A 23,754-nucleotide genomic window follows, 5' to 3' on the forward strand; every position below is an offset into this window, starting at 1 on the left:
GTAATGCCAGTATGCCATATTCATTTTGTTTAAAGGTTTAATAGAATAAATGAAAAGGTGAAGGTAAGTGGTGTATTAAAGGCTTTCAGTTCAACCTAAACTGGTGGATAGATAGTATAGGTGATATGAAATGGGCTGCATTACCTTTTACGATAATCTGTGTTGTAAACATTGACCTCATGCACCCACTCTCACTCACACACACACACACACACACACACACACACACACACACACACACACACACACACACACACACACACACACACACACACACACACACACACACACACACACACACACACACACACACACACGAGGCAGAGAGAAGTGAAGATATGATCATACACAAATAACTATTTACATGTGAAGGGACAGTGCAAATAACTGCAGATGTCTTCAGACCTTGAAAACATTTTAGTGGAAAGCTAGTTACAATTTTCTCTCCAAGAAGCGTCAAAACATTGCTCTATTCAAGTTCACAGAACATTGTGACAAAATGTTTAATAGACTATTAGTTAATGTCCCCTATTTACAAGTGTGAATGTGAGCTATTTAGCTACCAATTAGAGATAATTTTACATGCGCAAACAATAATCAACAGCCTTGAAAATCTACAGGCTACTAGGCCTACATGAAGCAAGAGTAAAGAATCCAGTGTAGGCTGTTACAACAAAATTAGTTTTCCACTTTGCTGCTGGTTAAGTCAGTAACAAAATAGGCTGTGGCAAAGATTGTTTACCTATCTTGTTAACATAATGGGAAATACAGTCGAAAATAAAAACGTTACAAACACGTTATTTATCAAATACGTGCATTTGTTATGAAAAACCTTGTGCGTAATTTGTGCGTAATGCATTTTACAAGTGTAAACTCGTCACGTTTAGATGATTTTATACACCAGCAGAGCCAATTTCTGTGGGATCCCTCTTATTTCCTTAAGAATCCAATTGAAAACAATATCCTCAGACTCATATCCCCAAATTGTATAGAAATAGATTAGGCCTACGTAAATCATAACAATAGGACTAGATGTATTATGTGGTTCTAACCACTGCCTTTCTAAATACATTCCTCCCTTATTCCCCCATGCAGTTGGGAAAAATATAATCCTTGATATGTTTGTTACTATAATTACCACGGTTATATTACGTTATTGTTCTGACACCAAAAACACTATATGGTGCGACTTATTTGAGTTTTTATCCGATTTAGAAATTATTATTTTTAATGAATGGCCCAAGCCATTCATTTGATTGCGTACTAGTCTCATGGCGTGCGTAGAATCATTTCAACAGCCTATTTATTTGCCTCTAGCCTGTGGTACATTAAGTTATTATTAAGTTATTATCATACTTAAAATCATTGTATGCATGTCTCCTTATAGCTGCTAATAAAATCATGTTAACAATGTTTCCTCTGTTCCAAGTTATTCTTGCAACGGGACAAAAAATATGCCTGCGCCCCTCGTGCGTAATGTGCCACTTTACTACATCCGCTAACAGCTATTTTATTTTTCACTGGAGACTAAAAAGCCCTCTGGTAGGCTATTCCCCTTCCCTTCCTCACCTCCCCAACACACACACAAACCAAACACATTTTATAATCTAACGTTTGTATTTGGTAAACTATGGTAATAATGACTCAAATAAGAACCATTCCAATAGGTTGTGTTATTTTTCCAGAAAAACGCCATAGACATCTCTAGACAGTATGAGGCCTATGTTTAAAGCTATTTGCCGTTTAGCATATTGGTTATATTGAGATGTATACTGTATAAAATAACCACAAGCTATTATGTGCTGTGAAACGGTAGGTAGGCCTATTCAGTCGTCCTCTTCCACACGGAATACATTGGTCCTTTCCAGCAATGAGTGGGTCAGCCCGGTCTCCAACTGTACTAATATTATAGGTCCAATAATGTGTATTTGAGCTATATTCTATTTACATTTACGTTATTTAGCAGACGCTCTTATCCAGAGCGACTTACAAATTGGTGCATTCACCTTATAGCCAGTGGGATAACCACTTTACAATGTTTTTTTTTTTTTTTTTTTGGGGGGGGGGTTACTTTATCCTATCCCAGCTTTAGAAATTATGTTGTAGCAGGATGGAAATACTCATTACAAAAACGCCTCACTTTATCCCATTTTACCAAGAAAAAATTGACCACACAAGTATTTTTCTCCCATTTCGAGCAGTTTGAAATATATTTAGATGAAAATAAGATCATATTCAACAATAATACACACATAGGGATAATTACCTGAACAATGAAACCATGTAATGTAATGAGTCTGTGGATCTTTGGATGTTTGATGCATGGGAAGAAGAGTCTCGGCCAGAGTTAGTTTCCGTCCACATCCACGGCATTGATCCATGACATTGATCGGAGTAGCGCCCCCCAGTGGAACAAACAACCACGTTCGAACTGCAGATTCCAACCTGAATATATTCCTGCCCGTGCACGCTGAGCTGCTGAGACAAATGAAGCCGCAAAAGTCCGCGAACACAAGCTTTCACTGCTCCCAGGCGGCAGCCGTTGTTTTTAAAGCCCTTAGTCACAGTTAATAACCTTGGTCTCAGACGGTTTATTGCACTACACTCCAATTGTACAAATGCTCCAGACGAAGACGCGTTTTATGGCCAAGTTGCTGCAGCAACAGGGAGGATGTGTCAGTAAAGGCGGCATTTCGGCTAGCCTGACAGGCCAGGATGAACCATCACGCGTACTGGCTGCAGCAGGCCGTCTACACCAGCTTATTGCTTGTTTTCACTAGCCCACTATTCATGAACGCCCATAGGCTTTGAACTATAAGACATTAACCGAAATATTGCCAAACATCAGCCAGTTTTACACATACGCCTAATACATAATCAGTAGGCCTAATATTAGAATTTGCCAATATAATAAAACAACAACTGATCAAGTTTTTTTTTAAATGTAGGCCTACCTTAAGTGTTTTACTTTATTTATTTAAGGTAGGCTATACATTCTCTTTTATAGGCCTAGTCTTATTTTTGAAACTATAACCTTAAACGCGGGCCATTTAAACTCCAGACGTTGATTCTATATAAAAGTCCTCCCGTGATAGATGGTTTAGCATGGTACATCAAGTTGAATAAAATAACGTGCTAGACAACCTTTTGGGTGGAAGTTCCGTAATGGATATTTAACGTTAATTACAGAGGATCCCATTTCGGCACATGGGGGCAATGTAAAGTCAAATACATCATACATCTGATATGACCCACGCAGCCAGGTTTTATGTCGAGAATCATACAAGGAGATATTTTCTCGAGACATATAGACCCTATAGAAAATAAACTAAGAAAACAAATGGAAAGGTCTCGACCTGTGACTCGTATGTCTCCAATAGGGTGTGTGAAATAGGCTAAGCCTATATAGGGCCTAATCATTCCAAACAACATCGTAGGCTGTTTACACAGAGGAACATTTGAATAGGCTAAAAAATGAAGACAAATAACTAAAATGTCCCACAAATAGGCTATTTCGGCTCAATATATTGGAGCAGCTTATCTCTTGCCACAAACGCAGGCAAATGGCTGACATGTTCCGACATTGAGAACTTAAACAAAACGAACACTTTCAAGTATCAGGGTTGATTGAACTATTTTACAATATAACCTTTGTATGTCGAATATTTCACGAGAACAAAAACAATGGCAATCAATGCATAAATAACAGGCCTATATTAAACTATAGGCTAGTTCTTCTGTGCGTGTGTAATGGCGACAACAAACAACCAACAAAGTTTGGGATAAATCATTCCTTCTCGTCATGGAAAAGGTATTTCCCCTTTGTAATAAATGTAAAGATACAGGTTGTTAAATATTGTACACAGTTAAATGTCGAATTTGACATGAAATAGGCGCGCGTAAATCAAACGTTCGTGTAATTCATGCATTACGCATTGATGACAATGCGATGCTCGAAAATATGACTTTTACGCAAGTTAGGATTCGACCAAATATATTTTCTGTTTTGGTGGCACCACACTTCGTAACAACAAATAGCAAGATCAAATGATCAATACTGTGAACAAGAAAACACCTAAAATGAAAATAGGCCAATAGGTCTAATAATAATAATAATAATAATCATAATAATCATAATAAAACAGTAGATATTACTTCCAAAAAATGAAGTGTGGTGGACAAAGAAATCTACAAATGTCCGTCCATCACAGGAGGGGTGTAATCAGAAATTTGCAGACAGTAACGAACTTGAAATTAGCGATTGAGCTTCATGCATGCCTTGTCTGAGGGAAAGACGAAATCCATCAGTCAGTGTTACAGCATAGGGTTCGTTGTATAATACTGCAAACGGTCTCTGTTCAGTTTCTTCTCTTTCATCCTCCTGTTTTGAAACCAGATTTTAACTTGGCGGTCGGTGAGATTGAGCATCCTCGAAAGTTGAAGACGTTTCTCCTTGTTGATGTAAACACTGAAAAAGAACTCCCTCTCCAGTTCTCTGATTTGGTATTTGGTGTATGGACATCTCTTCTTACGCGTTCTCTGTCCACCTGAAAAGAATAATTGCAATTCAGATAGAAACTGGATAAATCGTTTTGGCCAGGTTTTGCTTTTAATAAGCTTAAATCCCAACATTTCTATGCATATTTAGGGTACATTATGCAACATAATCATGACATTTCTTAGAGTTCAGTATATGGAAATGATGGGTGGTAAAAATCAATAGCCCTAATAATAACACCTCTCGACAACATCAAACACGAGCCCTCACAAAAGGAACATAATTACAAAAACGCAGTGGTAAACGCTTTCTATTGTATACTAGCCTAATGTATTATACTGTGTATGCTGTGCTTTCTACACATTTTCTATGTAATGTGAATGTTTTTATAGATTTTGTGGATCCCAGGACTCCCTGGAAAACAGTGCCGCACTGGGCAAAAACTGGTTGAATCAACGTTGTTTCCACGTCATTTCAACAACAAACAAATGTAATATGATGACGTTGAATCAACGTGGAAAACTGATTGGATTTGCAAAAAAGTCATCAATGTAAGGGAATTCCATAATTTTTTTCATCCAACTTCTAACCTAAATCCAATGACATGGTGAATTGTTTTGTTGCTTTCATGTTGATTTCACGTTAGTTGACAACTCAACCAAATGTAAATCAAAACTAGACGTTGAAATGACGTCTGTGCACAGTGGGTGGCAATTGTTACTGAGTGGACTATCCTCCTGGCTAAATAAATAAATGAATCAATGAAATCAATGAAATGTTAAATTATTTACTTTATCACCTTATACTATATCTCTAAGATTATATTAATATAATAACAATATAACAATCAGGTTATAGGGGGAACCATGCAGCACAAAAACAGAGAAACACGATTCAATTCGTCCCTGAGTTATAATGTATGAAGATATAATTTTGCAATAAATCTATAAATTCATGAAGTTCTCGTTGCAGTCGTTTGATACGTTATGAAAAGTAAGCCGAGCTATGCGTCTATAAACTACAACAACTAATAGGCCTACAAATATGCTCGAATATTTTAGAGGGGGAAATGCTCTGTCTTTCACAGCCAATTTCAGTCCCAAGCACGTGATCTTGTCGTTTATAACAACGTTTTTGTTGGGGTAGATCTACAGCCCCTCAATAAACCTTATGCGCTTATAAAACAGCATATAAACGCCTTAACAGCAGCGCGTTAGATTGCAAACTTTCTCACAGAACTGGTGCGCGTCGTCTTTATACTCACCGCTGCAGCTATATTTCTCCTCATTGTTGCCGGAAGAAGACACCGGGCTGCAGCTCTCCTGGCGCGGCGGTCTCTCCTCTGTACCCCGGCACTTATCGGAGCCGGTCACCGGAACTGGAGGTAGTTTGGTGGCAGTTCTGTCCACGGAGTGTTCGTTTGTTGGTGTGTTGTCTACGCTTCCGTGGGCAGTATCGAAAAACTGATCAAAGGCTTGTGGTAGCACTCCATTCCTGCTCACACTGCCATGGAGACTGGATATGGGATTGGAGGTGCTGGAGTGATAGACATCACTGTAGTTATTTTTCGTGAATATTTCCCCCAAGGAGGTCGAGCTTGATAGACAGTCCCTATGCACCGTGTCCTCAGTGGGGTAGCAGTGTGACATACCGCCCCTATGGTGGTGCCATTTACTGGAGCTAGCAATGTCATGATAGTCCCTGAAAGCTACCTCTCTGACAGACGGAAGCTGTGGCAGAGTTGAGGATGGGTAGGAATATGTCATGGGACTAGAAGACTGACTCTGGTGAGACAAAAAATGAGGGAGGCTTGAGAAGTCTGATCCGGAGATGTAATAGGTGCAGCTGCCGGGCAAATACATATTAGACCCAACTGGGACCCGCTCATCAAAATCCATAATGATTCGATCTTGCGTAGCCTGTAGCCTACTATAATAGCCTACCATGCCTTCCTTCGCATCGTTCCTCTGTGCTGCTAGGCTCCAGTCACTTTGAAGCAAATCCGTTGAGCAACAAATTCTAAGACGTGAAGCTGACGTGCAGTTTGTTCTCAATCCATTCCGTTCCTGAGAGCGCCAGTCATGTGACCAGGGGCAGAATTGGACAGATATGTCTGTTCAACTGATGCGTGGCAATGAGTGAATGCGTTTCTTAATTAAAGTGTGTTATATGAAATAATTTTCCGAATTTATAAGTAACCATACCAAAGAACGTATTAGTATGATTTGAAACACATTTGAAGTCACGGTAAATCAAAGCCTTGCTGCAGCATGTGCGAATAACCTTTGTTATTAACGATAATCTTGGTGTTCGACATTTATTAATACTTTTAGAATATATTTTTCATGTGTTATATTCTCACATCTTTATCTCTGGAACATACATTGATCACTATGGCGCATATGCTGTTGTATGGACACATAAAGGCATTGTAAAGTGTATGGGTAAAATATAATTAAACCAGAACAACCCAGAGCCTTCTATTTGTAATAAAAGGCTCTGGATCAACCCATTTCCACAACCACTATGCCTTTTCCACTAATGTATTACGCTAGTAGTAATATTAGCCTACAGCCTGTGGGCTAAGGCTACAAGAAGAAAATGGTATTATACAGAAGCCCATCTCAATCTAGCGCTATATCAATATATTTGGAGGCATTTCCATTTGTAACAGTAATGGTTAGGCGTTATGCAAATTCAGAATCAGTTTCCGTTTATATTTCCTATTAGGCCTATCCGAAGTTAGAATTGTCAATTGTTGCCAAAACAGACCAAAATAATCTGTCGTCCTAACCCGCTGCACCAAATTGGCTAAACAATTTAGACAATTTGGTTCAGGGCCGAAGCATAGCAAGACTAGTGTCAGATTACAATACTGTTGTGGGGCACTCTAAAAATGAATATTGTGTCGTGCGTCCAACATTACAGAAAATGGGACATCTCTTGGATATTCTAATACACATATAATATATAGCTTAATAATAAACTAAACTGTTGCACATAGTGAGAGAACGATAAATGAATGGAATGGCAGCATACACGCGCCTAATGCATTCTCTTTCCTATCACCTGCATCTCCGGACACGTTTTGTGCTGACATTAGGGTTTTAAAATGCAACAATAGAGTTCAGGGTATATAGCACCAACCAACAAAATCAGCTCGAGTCAGACATGTTTTATAGCACTTTGCCGTTGTCTGTGTCGTTGCCATTGTCAGAACAGACATGTGGGGACTGCTGCGGCCGGCGTGCTCACCAGACGACTAGCTGGCATTCATGAAGTTCAATGAAACGAGACTCAAAACAAGGCTCCGGGTGAGTACTTAGGCCTGTGCGTAAAATGGAGACTGTAATGTCTTGGAATGCATGTAATATAGGCCTATAGGCTACGAAATATTGAACGATTAAATGGTTCGTTAAAGAATATAACTTTATAGCAAAAGCCTAATGTTTTTATTCTCTGTGAGCATGCCTCGAGGCCCTTAGGCTAACTATATATGCTAAAGTATGTCGTTTGTTGTATCCTATAGGATAACACATGGCAACATATAGCCCATCTATCAGACTGCACCGTCAGTCTCTTTTTGCGTGCTGCAGAACTCAAGTTCGGGGAAGGGAAAGGGTCATTATTTGTGAGAAAGGGGTCACAAACACCCCTGCCCCGTGCCCCGGATGAAGTTCATTCCTGTATAAGTTCATTCCTCGTTAACAGTTAATTCCCGTTAACTGTTTGATAGGCCTATTGCAGGGTTTCCCAAACTCGGTCCCGGGTTTGGGAAACCCTGCCCTATTGGACAGGTCACTAGCCGAAATACTTCAATATTCTTTGTGTATTGAGAAACGATTGTCTTTTATAACCATATGTTAAAATGTTGTTAATAATATATCCCAATTTGTCATCACAAATTTGTCATCATGATGGAAATACTACGTCCGTTTTCAAATCTGGCAATCATTTAGGTAGATAGGCCAATAGCGTACCAATTAAACCAGATAGGCCAATAGCCTACCAATTAAACCAGATAGGCCTATAGCCTACCAATGAAACCAGATAGGCCTATAGCCTACCAATTAAACCAGATAGGCCTATAGCCTACCAATGAAACCAGATAGGCCTAACTTTTGCAATGATTTGACATGTTTAACTAAATTATGGCGTTTTCGATGACTTTTCCAATCTAGCCGAATTAAATAAGCCTATACCCATAGCCACAAATGCTGATTTTAAAATGGAATGGTCTCGTTAAGAACTCGTCAACATGTGAGAGGCAGGTGTAATAGAAAAAGTGGTAACTTAGTTATGTAGCTTACACGCTCCATTGCCACTGATTTTAAATAGAAAACATTTGTACTTTACCACTCTCTTTGGGTGTGAGACATTTTTCCACTGGCGCGCTCACATATTTATGCCATTTAGATGTTATTTTCTGTATAGGCGCTATAGGCCTTACTAACTTTAACGAGCATTTCTACAGGCTGGGGTGGGGGGAGTTTAGACTATATTTCTACGACCCAAGTGTCTTGCACTTGGAAATGTGGAACGTCACAGCTTAATGTCTCTCTATACTACCTATACTACCTCTTTACAGTAGATGAGATGGGTGGCGGGAAGATTACAGCTTTAAATCTGTCTCTATACTGCCTCTTTAGGTGAGACGGCTGGCAGCAGGAGAAGCAGAGCACAGAGGAGAAGAGAAGAGGCTGATAGACCTAATCTCATCTCTAAAGGCATCATGATAAAGGAAGACGTACGGCAAGAGATGCTTATATGGAAGATATACGGCAAGATATACTTATATGGAAGATATACGGCAAGATATACTTATATGGAAGATATACGGCAAGATATGGTTATGGAAACGAAAAGGGAGTAACTGAGTATGCTTTAGTTGGGAGTGCCATAAGAACCATGGATGCATTGGATGTGTTGTTGCAACAAGCGGAACTCCCATCACCATCCTCCTAAAAGTCTCGGATAATTAAAGGACATACTTGCGGTCAAGAGCCCTGGAAGCAGGATTTTAAAAGACAGCTTTGGGTGTGGGACGGACCTTTCAACATGTGAACCCCTAGATATTATTTACTTGAGTTATAAGGTTATAATCGTTGTAATAATAAAGTCATATTTGTAATCACACCATTAGCTACCATTATTTCTTATTATAGCCTATTATTATTATTATTAGTAGTAGTAGTAGTAGTAGTAGTAGTAGTAGTAGTAGTAGTAGTAGTAGTAGTAGTAGTAGTTGTAGTAAATAGCAGTATAGTTCTAGCAGGCATACGTAATATTATTTTATTTATTATTACCATAACTGATTATAATGACAAAGGTGCATTCTATAATTTAAAAGGGTTCTTCGGCTGTTCCCATAGGATAACTATTTAAAGAACCCTTTTTGGTTCCAGGTAGAACCCTTTTGGGTTCCATGTATAGCCCTTTCTATAGAGGGTTCTACATGGAACCAAAAAGGGTTCTACCTGGAACCAAAAAGGGTTATCCTATGGGGACAGCCGAATAACCCTTTTCGAACCCTTTTTTTCTAAGAGAGTATAGTGTAGTATTACATTTGATCGAATGATATACACCTTCTCACATTTTAAAAACGGGAATGTTTCTAGACCCCTGAGCCATTTAATTGCATGGCAAAGCACCTTTAACAGTCACTACAATACTTATGTTTTTGGATTGGTGTTGGAAATTGGGCAATAAGTAATGTGAAGAATATTCTAATTCATTCCATTGAAAGTCCAGGCTGTAAGGCAACATGTGCAAGGAGTATTCTTTCCATGGGTACTGTACATGTCCAAGGCAAGCATACAGAAGTTTAAAACAGTTATTTAAACGAGTATATATATTTGATTCAATTAAATTGATGTGTACGGACTTGCTCACTTGAATGTCAAACCACAATTGCATGAATTAGAAAAATCTAAATAGAACAAGAGTATATATTTTTTAAATAAAGTATAGCAGGGATGAATTGGAATTCCCATTGCCCATTTTATTTCAATTATCTTTCTGGTTTAAGAAGATATCTGATGTATCCCCTGTAGCTCAGTTGGTAGAGCATGGCGCTTGCAACGCCAGGGTTGTGGGTTCGTTTCCCACGGGGGGCCAGTATGAAAATGTATGCACTCACTAACTGTAAGTCGCTCTGGATAAGAGCGTCTGCTAAATGACTAAAATGTAAACATGTATTCCATTGACTATTATAGTTATTTGTATCTCATGCAGGGAATTGAGAAGTCCTCTGCTGGTCTGCTATAGACTACACACAAGTGTATACCGCACAAGAGTCACTTGAAATGTTGCTATCAAATTAGACTTTGGGTGGCAGCAAAAACAGTACAATCATAAATCGAATCCATTAGTGCAAAACGTTTTGCAATTGAAAACTTTTCGCAATGAAAACGGGTGTTCAAGTTCAGGTTAGCCTCTCCCTTTTCCAGTTTGTTTTCTTCTCTTTGGTGACTAGTGAATAGGGCCCAGGTTATATACGTAAGAAGCTCCAGTCCAGACTTGCACAAAGTCCAGCACCACAATTTCCCTCAACCTGGCACCTTTAGTGGGACCTCTCCTTGGTGGGACAAACTGAGTAATGTGGGTATGGCATAAAGGGACAGTTCCGCGATTTGACATGTTTACATATTTGTTTCCTTACCTTGAAAGCAGTGACTGCAATCCACCCCATTAGCATGCTTTAAATGAAATCCCCAAAATTAACTCATTATTATAATTTAAAACGAACTCATTGAGTAACAATCCATTTAAGAGATGATTTGGGCATGCCCTTTTAAAGGAGAAGTGAATCCACCTCCTGGACACAGCTGTTCCTAATGGTTTAAACAAGTAACCTGTTTCCTAGATCTACTCTGCCTCCCCATGTCCTTTTCAAATATATAGTTGACATTCCACGGGATTAGTCCTTGTATGATTGTATTCTACATCATGGGTGTCTTCTGATAGATCGAATGTTGACTTTTAAGCACGCATTACGCACGCAACTACACACTATTTTACGCACACATTTGGATATGTATGTATTACCATAGTTGTCTTTGTATTATGACTGTTTATACCATGGCATTGTTGAATACTCCTTTCTGATTGGCTTGAAGGGCATTCTAGAGCGTGCATTATTTCCCTATAGCGCACGGTACATTTGCATGGTAGAATTCAATGGCTATAGTTAATTTTTACATGTTTGTTTGAGCTGCTTTTGAAAGCAAAAGTCGAATTGAAAACAGTATTGGTATTGTTGAATTATATTTTCATAATAGCAAGCTAGGACTGATGGTTTGGTTATCTAAACTAGCAAGTCTGTTTGTTTGGTTACCACTGCAACAAACATTACCGTAGCTCTCTAGTAAACTTGCTAGCTACTTCAGTGGATGTTGAACACATTTCTACCGACAAATGAACAAATGTCTAGTGGCAAATGTGTTCAATTATAGCCATGGTATAAAAGGGATAATCAACGAGGGGCTCTATGAGTTCTCTGGAAAATAATGCACCTCCGTGAAAGGTCAGTTCCACTCGCTAGCACGTCGTGGAACACACTTTCCACTTCGTTCATTATTTTCCATAGAAGCATAGCCCCTCGTTGATTATCCCTTATATAATGTATAGTTTATATTTAGTTATTATGATGTTGTCATGTGATGTTTTGCCTGAGGAAGACCCTGTTCCGTGGAGACGCGTCCTGTTTAAGCCGGTCAATCTGCTTCTCTCTCTCTCTCTCTCTCTCTCTCTCTCTCTCTCTCTCTCTCTCTCTCTCTCTCTCTCTCTCTCTCTCTCTCTCTCTCTCTCTCTCTCTCTCTCTCTCTCTCTCTCTCTCTCTCTCTCTCTCTCTCTCTCTCTCTCTCTATATATATATATATATATATATATATACAGTATAAGCTATGTTTGTAAATAGTTCACAAAAGTGTTAATTGCAAGATACAGGCCTACCTTTTATTGGGTATAATATGACCCCAGTCGGTATAGCTTAAGGTGAAACGTTTGATTTGACCTTCATCCTTTCAGTCGTAGTTAGTGCTGTATATATAATGACTGTAAAAAATATGTTTCTATTGCCCATCTTTTGATTTTAGGTATAGTCTATTGATTCAAGATATATTCTCTCATATTTAACTATTTATTTACTTGCATATTTTTTGCTCTGGTCATTTAATCCATAGAACAGCTATACACCTTCTCTGCCAAATTTATATTTAGTTTTATATAGTTTAATAAGTGATATATAGTATATCCACACTAATTCCCTGAGCATTTCTGAGAATGTTATTATTATTATTATAATGTCCAATTTTCATAACATGACATTTAAAGTAGTTATAGGCCGAACGGAGATAGGATATATTGAGTTGAATTTTAAGGATTGAGCATTTGATCATAAATTATATCCACAATAGTGTCTGCCTTTCTTTAAAAGTGATTCAAAAAACAACTGGGGCGCATCGACAAACCTTACATTTCTATATAGGCCCAGCTTGGAGATTCATTAACGAATCTGTAACAAAACGTAATCAGATGACTAAATATCGTGCACGCATTATTGTCAAATATTAGCCACATTTAAATCAGTGCATTAATTCCCATTTGAAAAAGAAAAAAAAAATCATACTAAGGCTATATCCACAAGGCAATATTAGCTATAGGTTTCCACGACAGTATTACATATTTAAAGTTCTCAATTGAGAAGAGTAAAAATCAGTGTATGCCTTTCCATTTCCTATAGTACTCAATACTGAATCGTTTCCATTCGGCAACATTGCTCACATGAAGGAATCTTGGATAAGTATCATTCCATGTTTTTCACCTGCATGGGTTAAGACATGGTCAGAGCCATATATCAAAATATAAGGAACAAAAATATAAACGCAAACATGCAGCAACATCAACAATTTTACTGAGTTACAGTTCATGTAACGAAATCAGTAAATTGAAATAAATTAATTAGGCCCTAATCTATGGATTTCACATGACTGGGCAGGGGGACAGCCATGGGTGGGCCTGGGAGGGCATATGCCCACCCACCCACAGCCAATCAGAATTAGTTTTTCCCCACAAAAGGGCTTTATTACAGACAGAAATACTCCCCAGTTTCATCAGCTGTCTGGGTGGCTGGTCTCAAACGATCCGGCTGGTGAAGAAGCCGGATGTGGAGGTCCTGGGATGTGGAGGTCCTGGGATGGCGTGGTTACACGTGGTCTGCAGTTGCCAGACCAGTTGGATGTACTGCTAAATTCTCTAAAACGACTTATGGTAGATCAATTAACATTCAATTCTCTGTCAACAGTTCTGGTGGACATTCCTGCAGTCAGCATGCCAATTGCACTCTCCCTCAAAACTTGAGACATCTGTGGCATTGTGTGACAAAACTGCACATTTTAGAGTAGCCTTTTATTGTCCCCAGCACAAGGTGCACCTGTGTAATGATCATATTTAATCAGCTTTAATCCACCACCTGTCAGGGGGGGCCAGTATGAAAAATGTATGCACTCACTAACTGTAAGTCGCTCTGGATAAGAGCGTCTGCTAAATGACTAAAATGTAAAATGTTATCTTGGCAAAGGAGAAATGTCACAACAAGGATGTAAACAAATTTGTGCACAAAATTAGAAAGAAATCAGCTTTTTGTGTGTATGGAACATTTCTGAGATATTTTATTTCAGCTCATGAAACATGGGACCGACACTTTACATGTTGCGTTTATATTTTTGTTCAGTTTGGCAATGGTCAGGCCTAGACCTGAACTCATCAAATGCAATGACGCAGATCCGGCAGCAGATGGCAACATTGCCATCTCGTCATCATCAGTAAGGGATTTCTCCTACAGTAGCCTACTGGTATTATAATGGCTCAATGTTGCAGGCCTCTACAACATTAAATGACAAAAAGGAAAGCTATGTATGTTTGACTCGTTTTATCAACGCTAATCATAGGTCTAATAGGCTTGTATCCTACCTAAATTCAAGAAAAATAAAAAACTAAGAAACTAACCCCGAGATAAACATTCTTACAAAAGCAATGCTCGTTTGTAAAGTCTGACTTTTCATTTGTCTGAGAAAAAATATGAACATTAGGCTACAAGGTAATGGGGTTTCTCCAACTTTTATTGGGAAGAGCTTATTGGCTATATGTTTGCAGTCAAAAACAGGGGAACTTTAAATGTAACTGTTCATTAATTGCAATCAGATACGATGTATTTACATTTGTTATGATAGAAAACGAAATACAGCATTTTCATTTTCAAACGATGATGGCTGCGCAGATAATTGGTGCATAAAACAGAGAGTTAAGATGATAATTATTGTATGGGAAAAGACATAGCCTACTCAGACAGAATAAAAAATCTAATCGTTTATAATTAACCGAATATTCACAGAATGCATAGGGTAAATGTAAAGCAATTTACTAATTAATAGCTCAACCATTTTGTGATGAGAAATGTTTCAGCTTTTAAAATAATATTCGTAGGCCTACAGGATTTGCGGGTTGCGCATTAGCGCTCTCGCCAACATTTCAATATCAATAAATTCAGGGAATCTATATTCAAATTCAACAAATAATCTCAAACCGTCAATATAAATTATGCGCTATTTTTTGTCTCATTAATTCTTACTCTGATGGAGCTAAAATGGAATTGTCCCACGCTTATTTTAGTTTTTACGTTTCCAATTACAGGAGGCTATGTTCTTCTGACTTGAGATTTCATATTTTTGGCTATGAGTTATGTAGAGTATTGGGAACAGATTGTAGAAAATGATAAAAGCTATATGTCCGTTGAAAAGAGTATGAGACAGAATATATAAACAAGGAGGAAGTTATTTCCCCATTTCCTTCAAACACAGGACACCGAATGGTTTCAATTAATTACGACCAAAAAGAAAAAAACTACTGCCAAGTGGACCTCCGAAACCAGAGCCAACCCATGGCGGCCGAGGAGACGCCTTATATTGTGTAATAAATTATAATATAGTTCATTTTCATTGAACACCCATCAAGTCTCTTCTTTTTTTGTCTTTTTGTTTCAGTAGTTCCACATACAGCTAACTGGGACTCTTAAATTTGTTGACGACCTTCTTCTCTTTTACTCGCCTGTTCTGAAACCAGATAGTCACTTGTCGCTCTGTCAGGTTTGACTGATCAGATATCCTTCGTCGTTTGTCCTTTGTGATAAATTTATTGGCGGCATACTCCCTCTCCAGTTCTTTCAGCTGTATCTTGGTGTATGGCACGCGCTTCTTCCTCCCACGTCGAATAGTGCTGCCATCCCCTCCAGATACAGTGTCTGTGTGAAGAGCATAAACACGTGCTTAATTAGCCTACAAACGTAGTATAGTTTCCAATAACGATTGGGTCTGTCGTGCCTATCCACAATTCACATTACGGTGACAAGATGGATGATGATTTCTTCAAACGAATGATTAATATGCTAATTGTAAAAGGAAAAACAAAGCAGGACGAATGATGGTGTTTCTACTTTTGATTTTTTTTAAACTGTGAGGTTTATAATGTTGCAATACAAATAATGCATAAGCTTGTGAAAACATTTAAGAATGTATAGCCGTAAGCCCATACCTTGAATGGACGATTTCCATAGATGGTTTGACTGTGGCTGGTCCTTAGCGCAGTAAACCTGACCATTCCATCCGTTGGTGATAGCCCATGGCTGATAAGGCTCCACCGGCAGAAGAGGCTCATGCCTGGGCTCGGTGGGTCCGCTGAGGGTGGGTACCACCGGGACTTCCAGATAGCTGGAGACAGGTTGGTAAGGGCTGGAGGAATAGCCTTGGTAGAAAGCGAATTCCTTCGCCCTGGACCCTGGGAACTCCTCTCCTGAAACGGATGTGTCCATGTATTTGTCCCCATAGTCAGAGGAGGGCTGCGCGCAGGACTTCACGCTGCCGTGTGACATCCTACACGGGTAGTAGCTGCTGCCAAAATATCCATAAGGCAAGGACGCATTTGAGGAACTTTGAGCTGCGGAACAAGGGCTGCATTGTTTGACAGCTTCGCCCATGCCAGATACTGGCACCTCGCTCGATGTGTAGGTAGTGCTTGGAGCCAGGGACGTCGGATGCGCCAACAAATTCCTGCACTGATTTGCTGCAAAATTGCCTCCTGCAAACCCCTCCATGTTTTTGTTTATCTCATCCAAACCGTTATCATACAGGAACATGACCGGGTCAATCCAGCGCGAATGGAGAAGTAATGACGCTGTCATAGCATGCCCTACATCGAGACAACCAGCTCTTTTTAAAAAATCCCCACGACTGAAAAAAGAGATATGGAATCTGGGAGAGTAACTGATACTCACGCGCCTGTGTAGACCTAAAGATCGCAAGGTTATTGGGCAAAGCCAGGCACGTGATATGCAAAGGAGATGATAAACGTCTAGACTGCAGATAATGCAGATCCATGCCCAAAATGTTTATACGCTAAAACAATATAGCATTTAGGAGGAAAATGACTACATTTTTTAAACAAGATGAGTAGTTTCGAGATATCATACAGGTAACCATAGTTGTGGTTCATTCATCATTGGAATCTGTCTGATGTCATTCTTGGTTTATAGCCTAGAATTTTGCTGAGGAAACATCACATGGATGGAGACTGACACGTTAAAATCCTGTTTGTCAAAATGCTGATAAAAACAGTAGAATGGAGAGGCGGTGGACGCAGATTTATGTATGCAACCATTCCGCATTTCAATTTATCAACAGTTATATGGCCAAGGCCGTCATTGTAAATAAGAATTTGCTCTTAACTGACTTGCCTAGTTAAATAAAGGTTAAATAAATAACATTAAACAAGGCAGTTTGTACGAAATATGTTCAATGGGTTGATTCAAATCAAATTAATTAATTAATATTCTTTTTTTTACTACACCGTGTGAGTCTGGAAAATAATTTTAACGACTTTCTAATTGACCAGAATGCGCAGAGCTTGGAAACAACGTGCTGCAAAATACACCAATCCATGTTTTTGTTCGATACGTTTTTATCCCACATTTTAATTATACACGAAGTATCCTACATTTTGTTTTGGGCTAATAGGAAACTATCAAGGAAGGTGAAACTACATTAAAATGCTTTGGTGGAGAAATTTCAGTCATGCAATCTGTAAAGGAAATCATGAATAGTCTGTGCATAAAATTCACTGAAAAGTAAACCATGCATGCCACGGCATGAAACACACTGCTATTCTATTTACAGTTTACATTTTAGTAATTTAGCAGACGCTCTTATCCAGAGCGATTTACAGTTAGTGAGTGCATACATTTTCATACTATCTGCTGTTCAGTCTCTTATAGGCTTAAATGTTTATAACCTACCGACAGAAAGCAGCTAGCACACTATTGGGCAGCGAGGTCTTTTACATATATGGGTTAGACTGTTGGAGGCCAAGGAGAAGGTCAAGTTGAAAGTTAGTTGCAGTCCGTCTAGCCAGATATGTTGTTGTCATTCAACCACTGACCGTATGGCTTGAATTCCTTCAGGAAAGGTGAGAAAACAACCCCAAGTACATTGTTGAAAATAAACTTTGGTGATCGTTTGACGATGTTTAAAGAAACCTCTGCGCTTATTCAATATAGCCTGTAGCATTTCTTAGTGACTTGGGGGGGAAGAATATGTATTCATTTGTCCATGTGAGCTTTTGGAAAAGTAGTGAGGAAATTATGTAATTGTAGAAACATGCTGAACATAAAAATGTAAGGGCATCCGACCGGTTTTCGTGTTTACCGACGTGGCATTTCTCCAGGGTTAAAGACATAGTTCCTAGTTTGCAAGGCCTAAACCTATTCTATTCGCATTTCAGACACGTAAAACATTAGCGGACAATAGGAAACTGTGGTTTCAAAGAGAAGTTAAACTGCACCAGCTTTTCAGCTCATTAGGAACGAGAGAAACATTCTGCTCTCTCATGATTTGTTATGCACGTGGTAATAACAGGCTATCTCAGTTAGGCTACAGGCTACAAGATGAACAAATTGAGCTAATCAATTCGAATCAATGACAAAGTAACTGTTTGTGAAATTGCATTTTTACTTGTGCACAAATATAAAATGTGGAAATTGGGTCTAAAAGAAAAAGAAAAAACGAAGCTAGACTATATCTTATTTTAAGTTAGAATTAGCAAAAGGCTACAGGTTACAACATCGCCACTGGCTTTGTCTGTGAGAGAGAACGAATGAACAAATTGTACGGCATTTCTTCCATTAGATGTAGTTGGTTGGAATAATTGAATAACAATGTATTCGACATTTTACAAGCATCAGCACCAAGACAATAGGCCGAGAAGGTGCCTTTTATGGTTAAGGTATTTGCAGGAGACAATTAGGATTTGGTTGTGACACTGCCCTAAAATGTCTTAACCTGTATTCTTCATAGCTATTGAACTGCCCATGTTTTCCCTGATACACCGTTCCCAATATATAGCCTGTCCCTATATGTTTGAGATCCAAAAGTAGACATATAGTAGATCTACAAGACTCATGACCCGAATATACAATATCCTGCAAAACTGCCGCCAAAAAAGTTTTTATTTTCGACAACCGATTGTAGCAATTGGACATATCAATTGAAATCTGGTTCCACGGTTTCGGTCGATGCTGTTACCAAGTTCTTTTGGAGGTTATGAGGGATAGGCCTCCGCTTTAGACCTACTGCTATACTATTAATGGTGTTTCATTCCAAGCCTTGGGCGAATTGCCATCCAACCGAGTGGGCAGGAAATATCACAGCCATCGCCATGTCTGCTAAACTCAGTCAGAACTCCTTCCCTTCTCTTCTCTGCGAATAGAGCCGAGTTCAATGAGGCTGGGCTGTCATGTTAAACCATATGTTAGGCCTATGTTATTTATGCCTATATTCATGCGGTTTTGAGATCATTCAATGGTCGCAGTAGAGACATTAGCGGCCCTACCACAGTCATTGAAAAAGCGTCATGTAGCTAGTCATAAATAAAATAATGACGCGATGCTACTACCAACATCGAATATGACCAGACCCCCAGTGCAGTGGTGGAGTGGGCCGGTGAGGGAAAGGAAGGGATCTAACCTATACTCCTATCTGGCATGATGGACACACACTCAGGCTCTTCCTAGATAAATATGGCTTGCGGTGCCATAGCCACACATTGGCTGTGGGCCCTGAATCAGCGTGGGCATAGCGCACACTGTAGAAAGAGGCTATACATTGGGCCTATAGTTTTAACAAATCATATCAGGGTCCTTGCGTAAATTCGTTCATCAAAAGGTTGATAGATCTAGAGGACATAGTAATCGACGCTCAAGTAATTTTCAAAGACACCTTTGACCCGCTGAAATATTGAAAGGGTTATTTTTAACGTCATATTTTAATGCGGTAGGCTATGCACTTTATAGAAATTCGACAGAAAATCAACAATGTGCAAGTATCTAATACCACATATCTACAACACAAAATCCATGTGTTCGTGTGTGTATAGTGCGTGTGTTATCATGTGTGTGTATGCGTGTCTGTGTCTCTTCAGTAGGCCTTCATAGGTGTATTTTTCGTTTCACAAAATAAAACACATAGGCTCACATGATGGTAGAAGTCAATTAAGACCTTTTAATAATTAAAATGGGCAATCACCCCCCTGAACAGGATGCTAGTCTGTCCCAGGGCCTTACCCCCCAATCTATCTCCTTAATGCTGAGTGCCAAGCAGAGACGCATTTTTAGTCTTTGGTATGACTCGGCCGGGGATCGAACTCCCAACCTTCCAATCTCAGAGCCGACACTAACCACAAGGCCACTGAGGAATATATAGTAGGCCTACTAGAAAATAGGCCTAATACTGGAAATACTGTTTTGCGAATGATATAGTCCTATAAAACAACGCCGAATCAGTCTAATCCTATGCATATTGTCATTCTAAAGTATAGTTTTTTTTATAAATTGATGGTCTACTTAAGAACTGAGTTTGAATGTGACTCAAATTTGTAGCTAAGTGGCCTGTGTAGATGGTAATGTACACATTTTGTTCTAATCCAATAAACCAGTTTGAACTGCATTTCTTAAATATGATTGTATTGTTTATTATTTGGCCGTGGCTTATTAAGGACTTCGCTTAATTGCAGCAACCAACTATTTAGATGTTAATTGGCCTATAGCCTACTAGCTATAACATTCGTCTGAGTATGACCCTTCAGATGTTATAGAAATTAAATGTTCGTTAAGGGTACATTTTGAAATAGAAACAGTTCAGAAATACTAGACGATACAACATTTTCCTAAAATATGTTTAGTTTGGCCTAACACAAATGTGAATAACAAACAGCGATGTCCTATGCGAAATTGAATAAATACAATTATTAAACTAATAACATAACTATTAACTTATTATTAAACCATTCATCAATTTATTTTAATTATTATTATATTTGATGTCCAAATTGACATTAATGTTGGCGTAAAAGTAAAAATCAGCGAATGACGCGTCCTGCCGGATGAGCGTTGTTGAATTAATTCCATGAAAACATACAGACTTCTGCTAACTAACTAGTGTGTGTAGCTCTTTAGATAATACAATACAATTACATGTAGATACACCCTACGACAACTTATACGAGAATGGGTGAATGATTATATAGAAAAATGCAATATTGTTTTATTCCTTTGAACGAAATCTCTAGAAAGGAAGGTAATATCACAATATAATCTTGTAGCCTATTTCGTTTTTACAAACACTGGATCACCTGCTTAGTTTATAAATTATAAATAGCGTATGTAATAAACTGTACTTTTCAGTGAGTGGACAGCCATTATTGATCCCTGCTAGTCAGAATGTGTGCTGGCATGGGGATTTAATTCACTAATAGCAACACACATATAGAAAATAGTCATGCATTTTTTGTGGAGCCAAACCTGGTAAATAATTCCCTTTATGTCTAACAATTATGAGCAAAATACTTAATTTCCATAATTGTCAGTTGGCTCCATAAAATTTGAACAGAAAAGCACTAACTTCGGAATATATTGTGAACTTTGAACAGTACACAGTTCCTTACTTACTTCTGTCAGTGCAGTTGGCTGCTGGTCGGGAGGCTACAACCTGCAGAGGTGGAAGAGGTGTCAGTGCAGTTGGCTGCTGGTCGGTAGGCTACAACCTGTAGAGGTGGAAGAGGTGTCAGTGCAGTTGGCTGCTGGTCGGGAGGCTACAACCTGCAGAGGTGGAAGAGGTGTCAGTGCAGTTGGCTGCTGGTCGGGAGGCTACAACCTGTAGAGGTGGAAGAGGTGTCAGTGCAGTTGGCTGCTGGTCGGGAGGCTACAACCTGTAGAGGTGGAAGAGGTGTCAGTGCAGTTGGCTGCTGGTCGGGAGGCTACAACCTGTAGAGGTGGAAGAGGTGTCAGTGCAGTTGGCTGCTGGTCGGGAGGCTACAACCTGTAGAGGTGGAAGAGGGCACACTCCTATTCAAGATCACACCATTTCAATTATCCTTTCGCTAACTGCACTGTATTTATAGTCACAGTAGATTGATTGAGGCACAATGGTGCTTTATCACCGTTGTGCCTAAAAAAAAATAAGAGTCAAGTCCACAACATGTATCAGTGATCCCGCCCCCCTCCCCAACCCAAGCTAAACAACCAGCAACAGCATCTCCTTTGCTCTGCCTCTTCCTGCGACAGTGGTTTCATCTCAGATTGGACCCGATTCCTACAAAGTGCACTACTTGTGACTAGGGCCCATAGTGCTCTGGCACAAGTAGTGCACGATATAGGGAATATGGTGCCATTTGGAACGCACACTCTGTGTAGAACTCCCAGGCTCTCTAGCTAACTCAGAGACACCCAGGGAAACCTTTCACTTTGGCCTGCCTGGCCTGGTTGCTCTGCTCTATAGGATATAGGACCAAAGTGGTGCTCTGTTTGTAATAGCTGGCAAGCAGATAACACTGCACTTAGTCTCCAGTGCTTAATGGACTTTTTATGGGCTAGCCTTGTGATCGTGTGACCTATGGCATCCTGGCCTCTCAGTGTCTCTCTTGGTAAACTAGATCAGAAACATGCCGCTCTCTTCTTTGTCTTGGGCGAGCGAGAGATCAAGGGAAGGAAAGAGAATACAACCGTTTTCTATTTCCATCAGAAAACAAGGACCTCCTTGATACTTGATGACCATTTCACCCCTTAGCTAAAGAGTCCCGACCATTTCACCCCTTAACTAAAGAGCCCCTTCAATCTACAAAATTCTGCTGGTGTATCCTGGAAGCACTTCCTTTCTTGCTTCTACAAGTTTTCTGTTTTCCTGACACACTTTGGAAGGCCTCTCCTACCTCAGGGTTAACTCAGTGTTATATTGGCAAACTCCAATGCATCATATACACTGAGTGGACAAAATATTAAGAACACCTGCTCTTTCCATGACAGACTGACCAGGTGAATCCAAGTGAAAGCTATGACCCCTTATTGATGCCACTTGTTAAATGCACTTCAAATCAGTGTAGATGAAGGGGAGGAGACAGGTTAAAGGGTTTTTAAGCCTTGAGACAATTGAGACATGGATTGTGTATATGTGCCATTCAGGGTGAATGGGCAAGACAAAATATTTAAGTGCCTTTGAATGGGGTATGGTAGTAGGTGCCAGGTGCACCGGTTTGTGTCAAGAACTGCAACGCTGCTGGGTTTTTCACACTAAAGTTTCCAGTGTGTATCAAGAATGGTCCAAAGGACATCCAGGCAACTTGACACAACTGTGGGAAGCATTGGAGTCAACATGGGCCAGCATCCCTGTGGAACACTTTCGACACCTTGTAGAGTCCATGCCCCGACGAATTGAGGCTGTTCTGAGGGCAACTCAGTATTCCTAATGTTTGGTATACTCTGTGTATAAGAACCCCTATTGAATTCTATAGGCTTACGACACAACCACATTCACCCAGTCACGTGCACGCTGGCTCACTCCTCCCCGTCCGGCTGGCTGGTCGCATAGGGCAGCAACAGAGTCGCTCCACTTCTGGCAGTCTTTGGCCATCTTCTCCTCTGCATGTACAGCACACTGCATTGACCAATAGGAAGCAGCTATACTGTAGCAGCCAGCCACACTTCCCGTGTATGCAGAATTCATGAGCGCTTACGTTAAATCAGGGCCGGGTGTATTAATTAGTGCGCAATGTAGCAAAACATTTCGCAAACAAAAACATGCGTTTCTTATTGGACAAGTTCAGGTTATTTCCTCCCCGTTTCAGCTATTTGTTTCTGTTTGGTTCCTAGTGAATACACC

The 23,754-nt window shown here is 39.6% G+C and overlaps 2 protein-coding genes across 2 annotated transcripts; both read right to left on the reverse strand.

Annotated features, from left to right (window-relative positions):
• Positions 1 to 4,314: 4,314 nt before the first annotated feature.
• Positions 4,315 to 6,396, reverse strand: LOC311139832 (homeobox protein Hox-A11b-like; the record flags this gene model as incomplete). Its single annotated transcript, XM_084174808.1, has 2 exons — positions 4,315 to 4,547; positions 5,763 to 6,396. 2 exons carry the CDS (start codon positions 6,394 to 6,396, stop codon positions 4,315 to 4,317), a joined length of 867 nt encoding a protein of 288 aa, XP_084030934.1.
• A 7,752-nt stretch (positions 6,397 to 14,148) lies between these two features.
• LOC311139896 (homeobox protein Hox-A13b-like) lies at positions 14,149 to 16,760 on the reverse strand. Its single transcript, XM_084174893.1, has 2 exons — positions 16,088 to 16,760; positions 14,149 to 15,797 (listed from the first exon to the last, which is right to left on the reverse strand). Exons 1-2 carry the CDS (start codon positions 16,731 to 16,733, stop codon positions 15,556 to 15,558), a joined length of 888 nt encoding a protein of 295 aa, XP_084031019.1. The 5' UTR covers positions 16,734 to 16,760; the 3' UTR covers positions 14,149 to 15,555.
• Between the last annotated feature and the right edge of the window lie 6,994 nt (positions 16,761 to 23,754).

Source organism: Coregonus lavaretus (assembly GCF_964263955.1).
Source record: "Coregonus lavaretus genome assembly, chromosome: 13".
Classification (NCBI taxonomy): Eukaryota; Metazoa; Chordata; class Actinopteri; order Salmoniformes; family Salmonidae; genus Coregonus; species Coregonus lavaretus.

Coding starts and splice junctions, on each gene's coding strand:
- LOC311139896 (XM_084174893.1), bottom strand. CDS start 16,733: ATGACAGCGTCATTACTTCTCCATTCGCGCTGGATTGACCCGGTCATG. Junction 15,798..16,087: donor ATGGAAATCGTCCATTCAAG/GTATGGGCTTAC, acceptor CTCTTCACACAG/ACACTGTATCTGGAGGGGAT.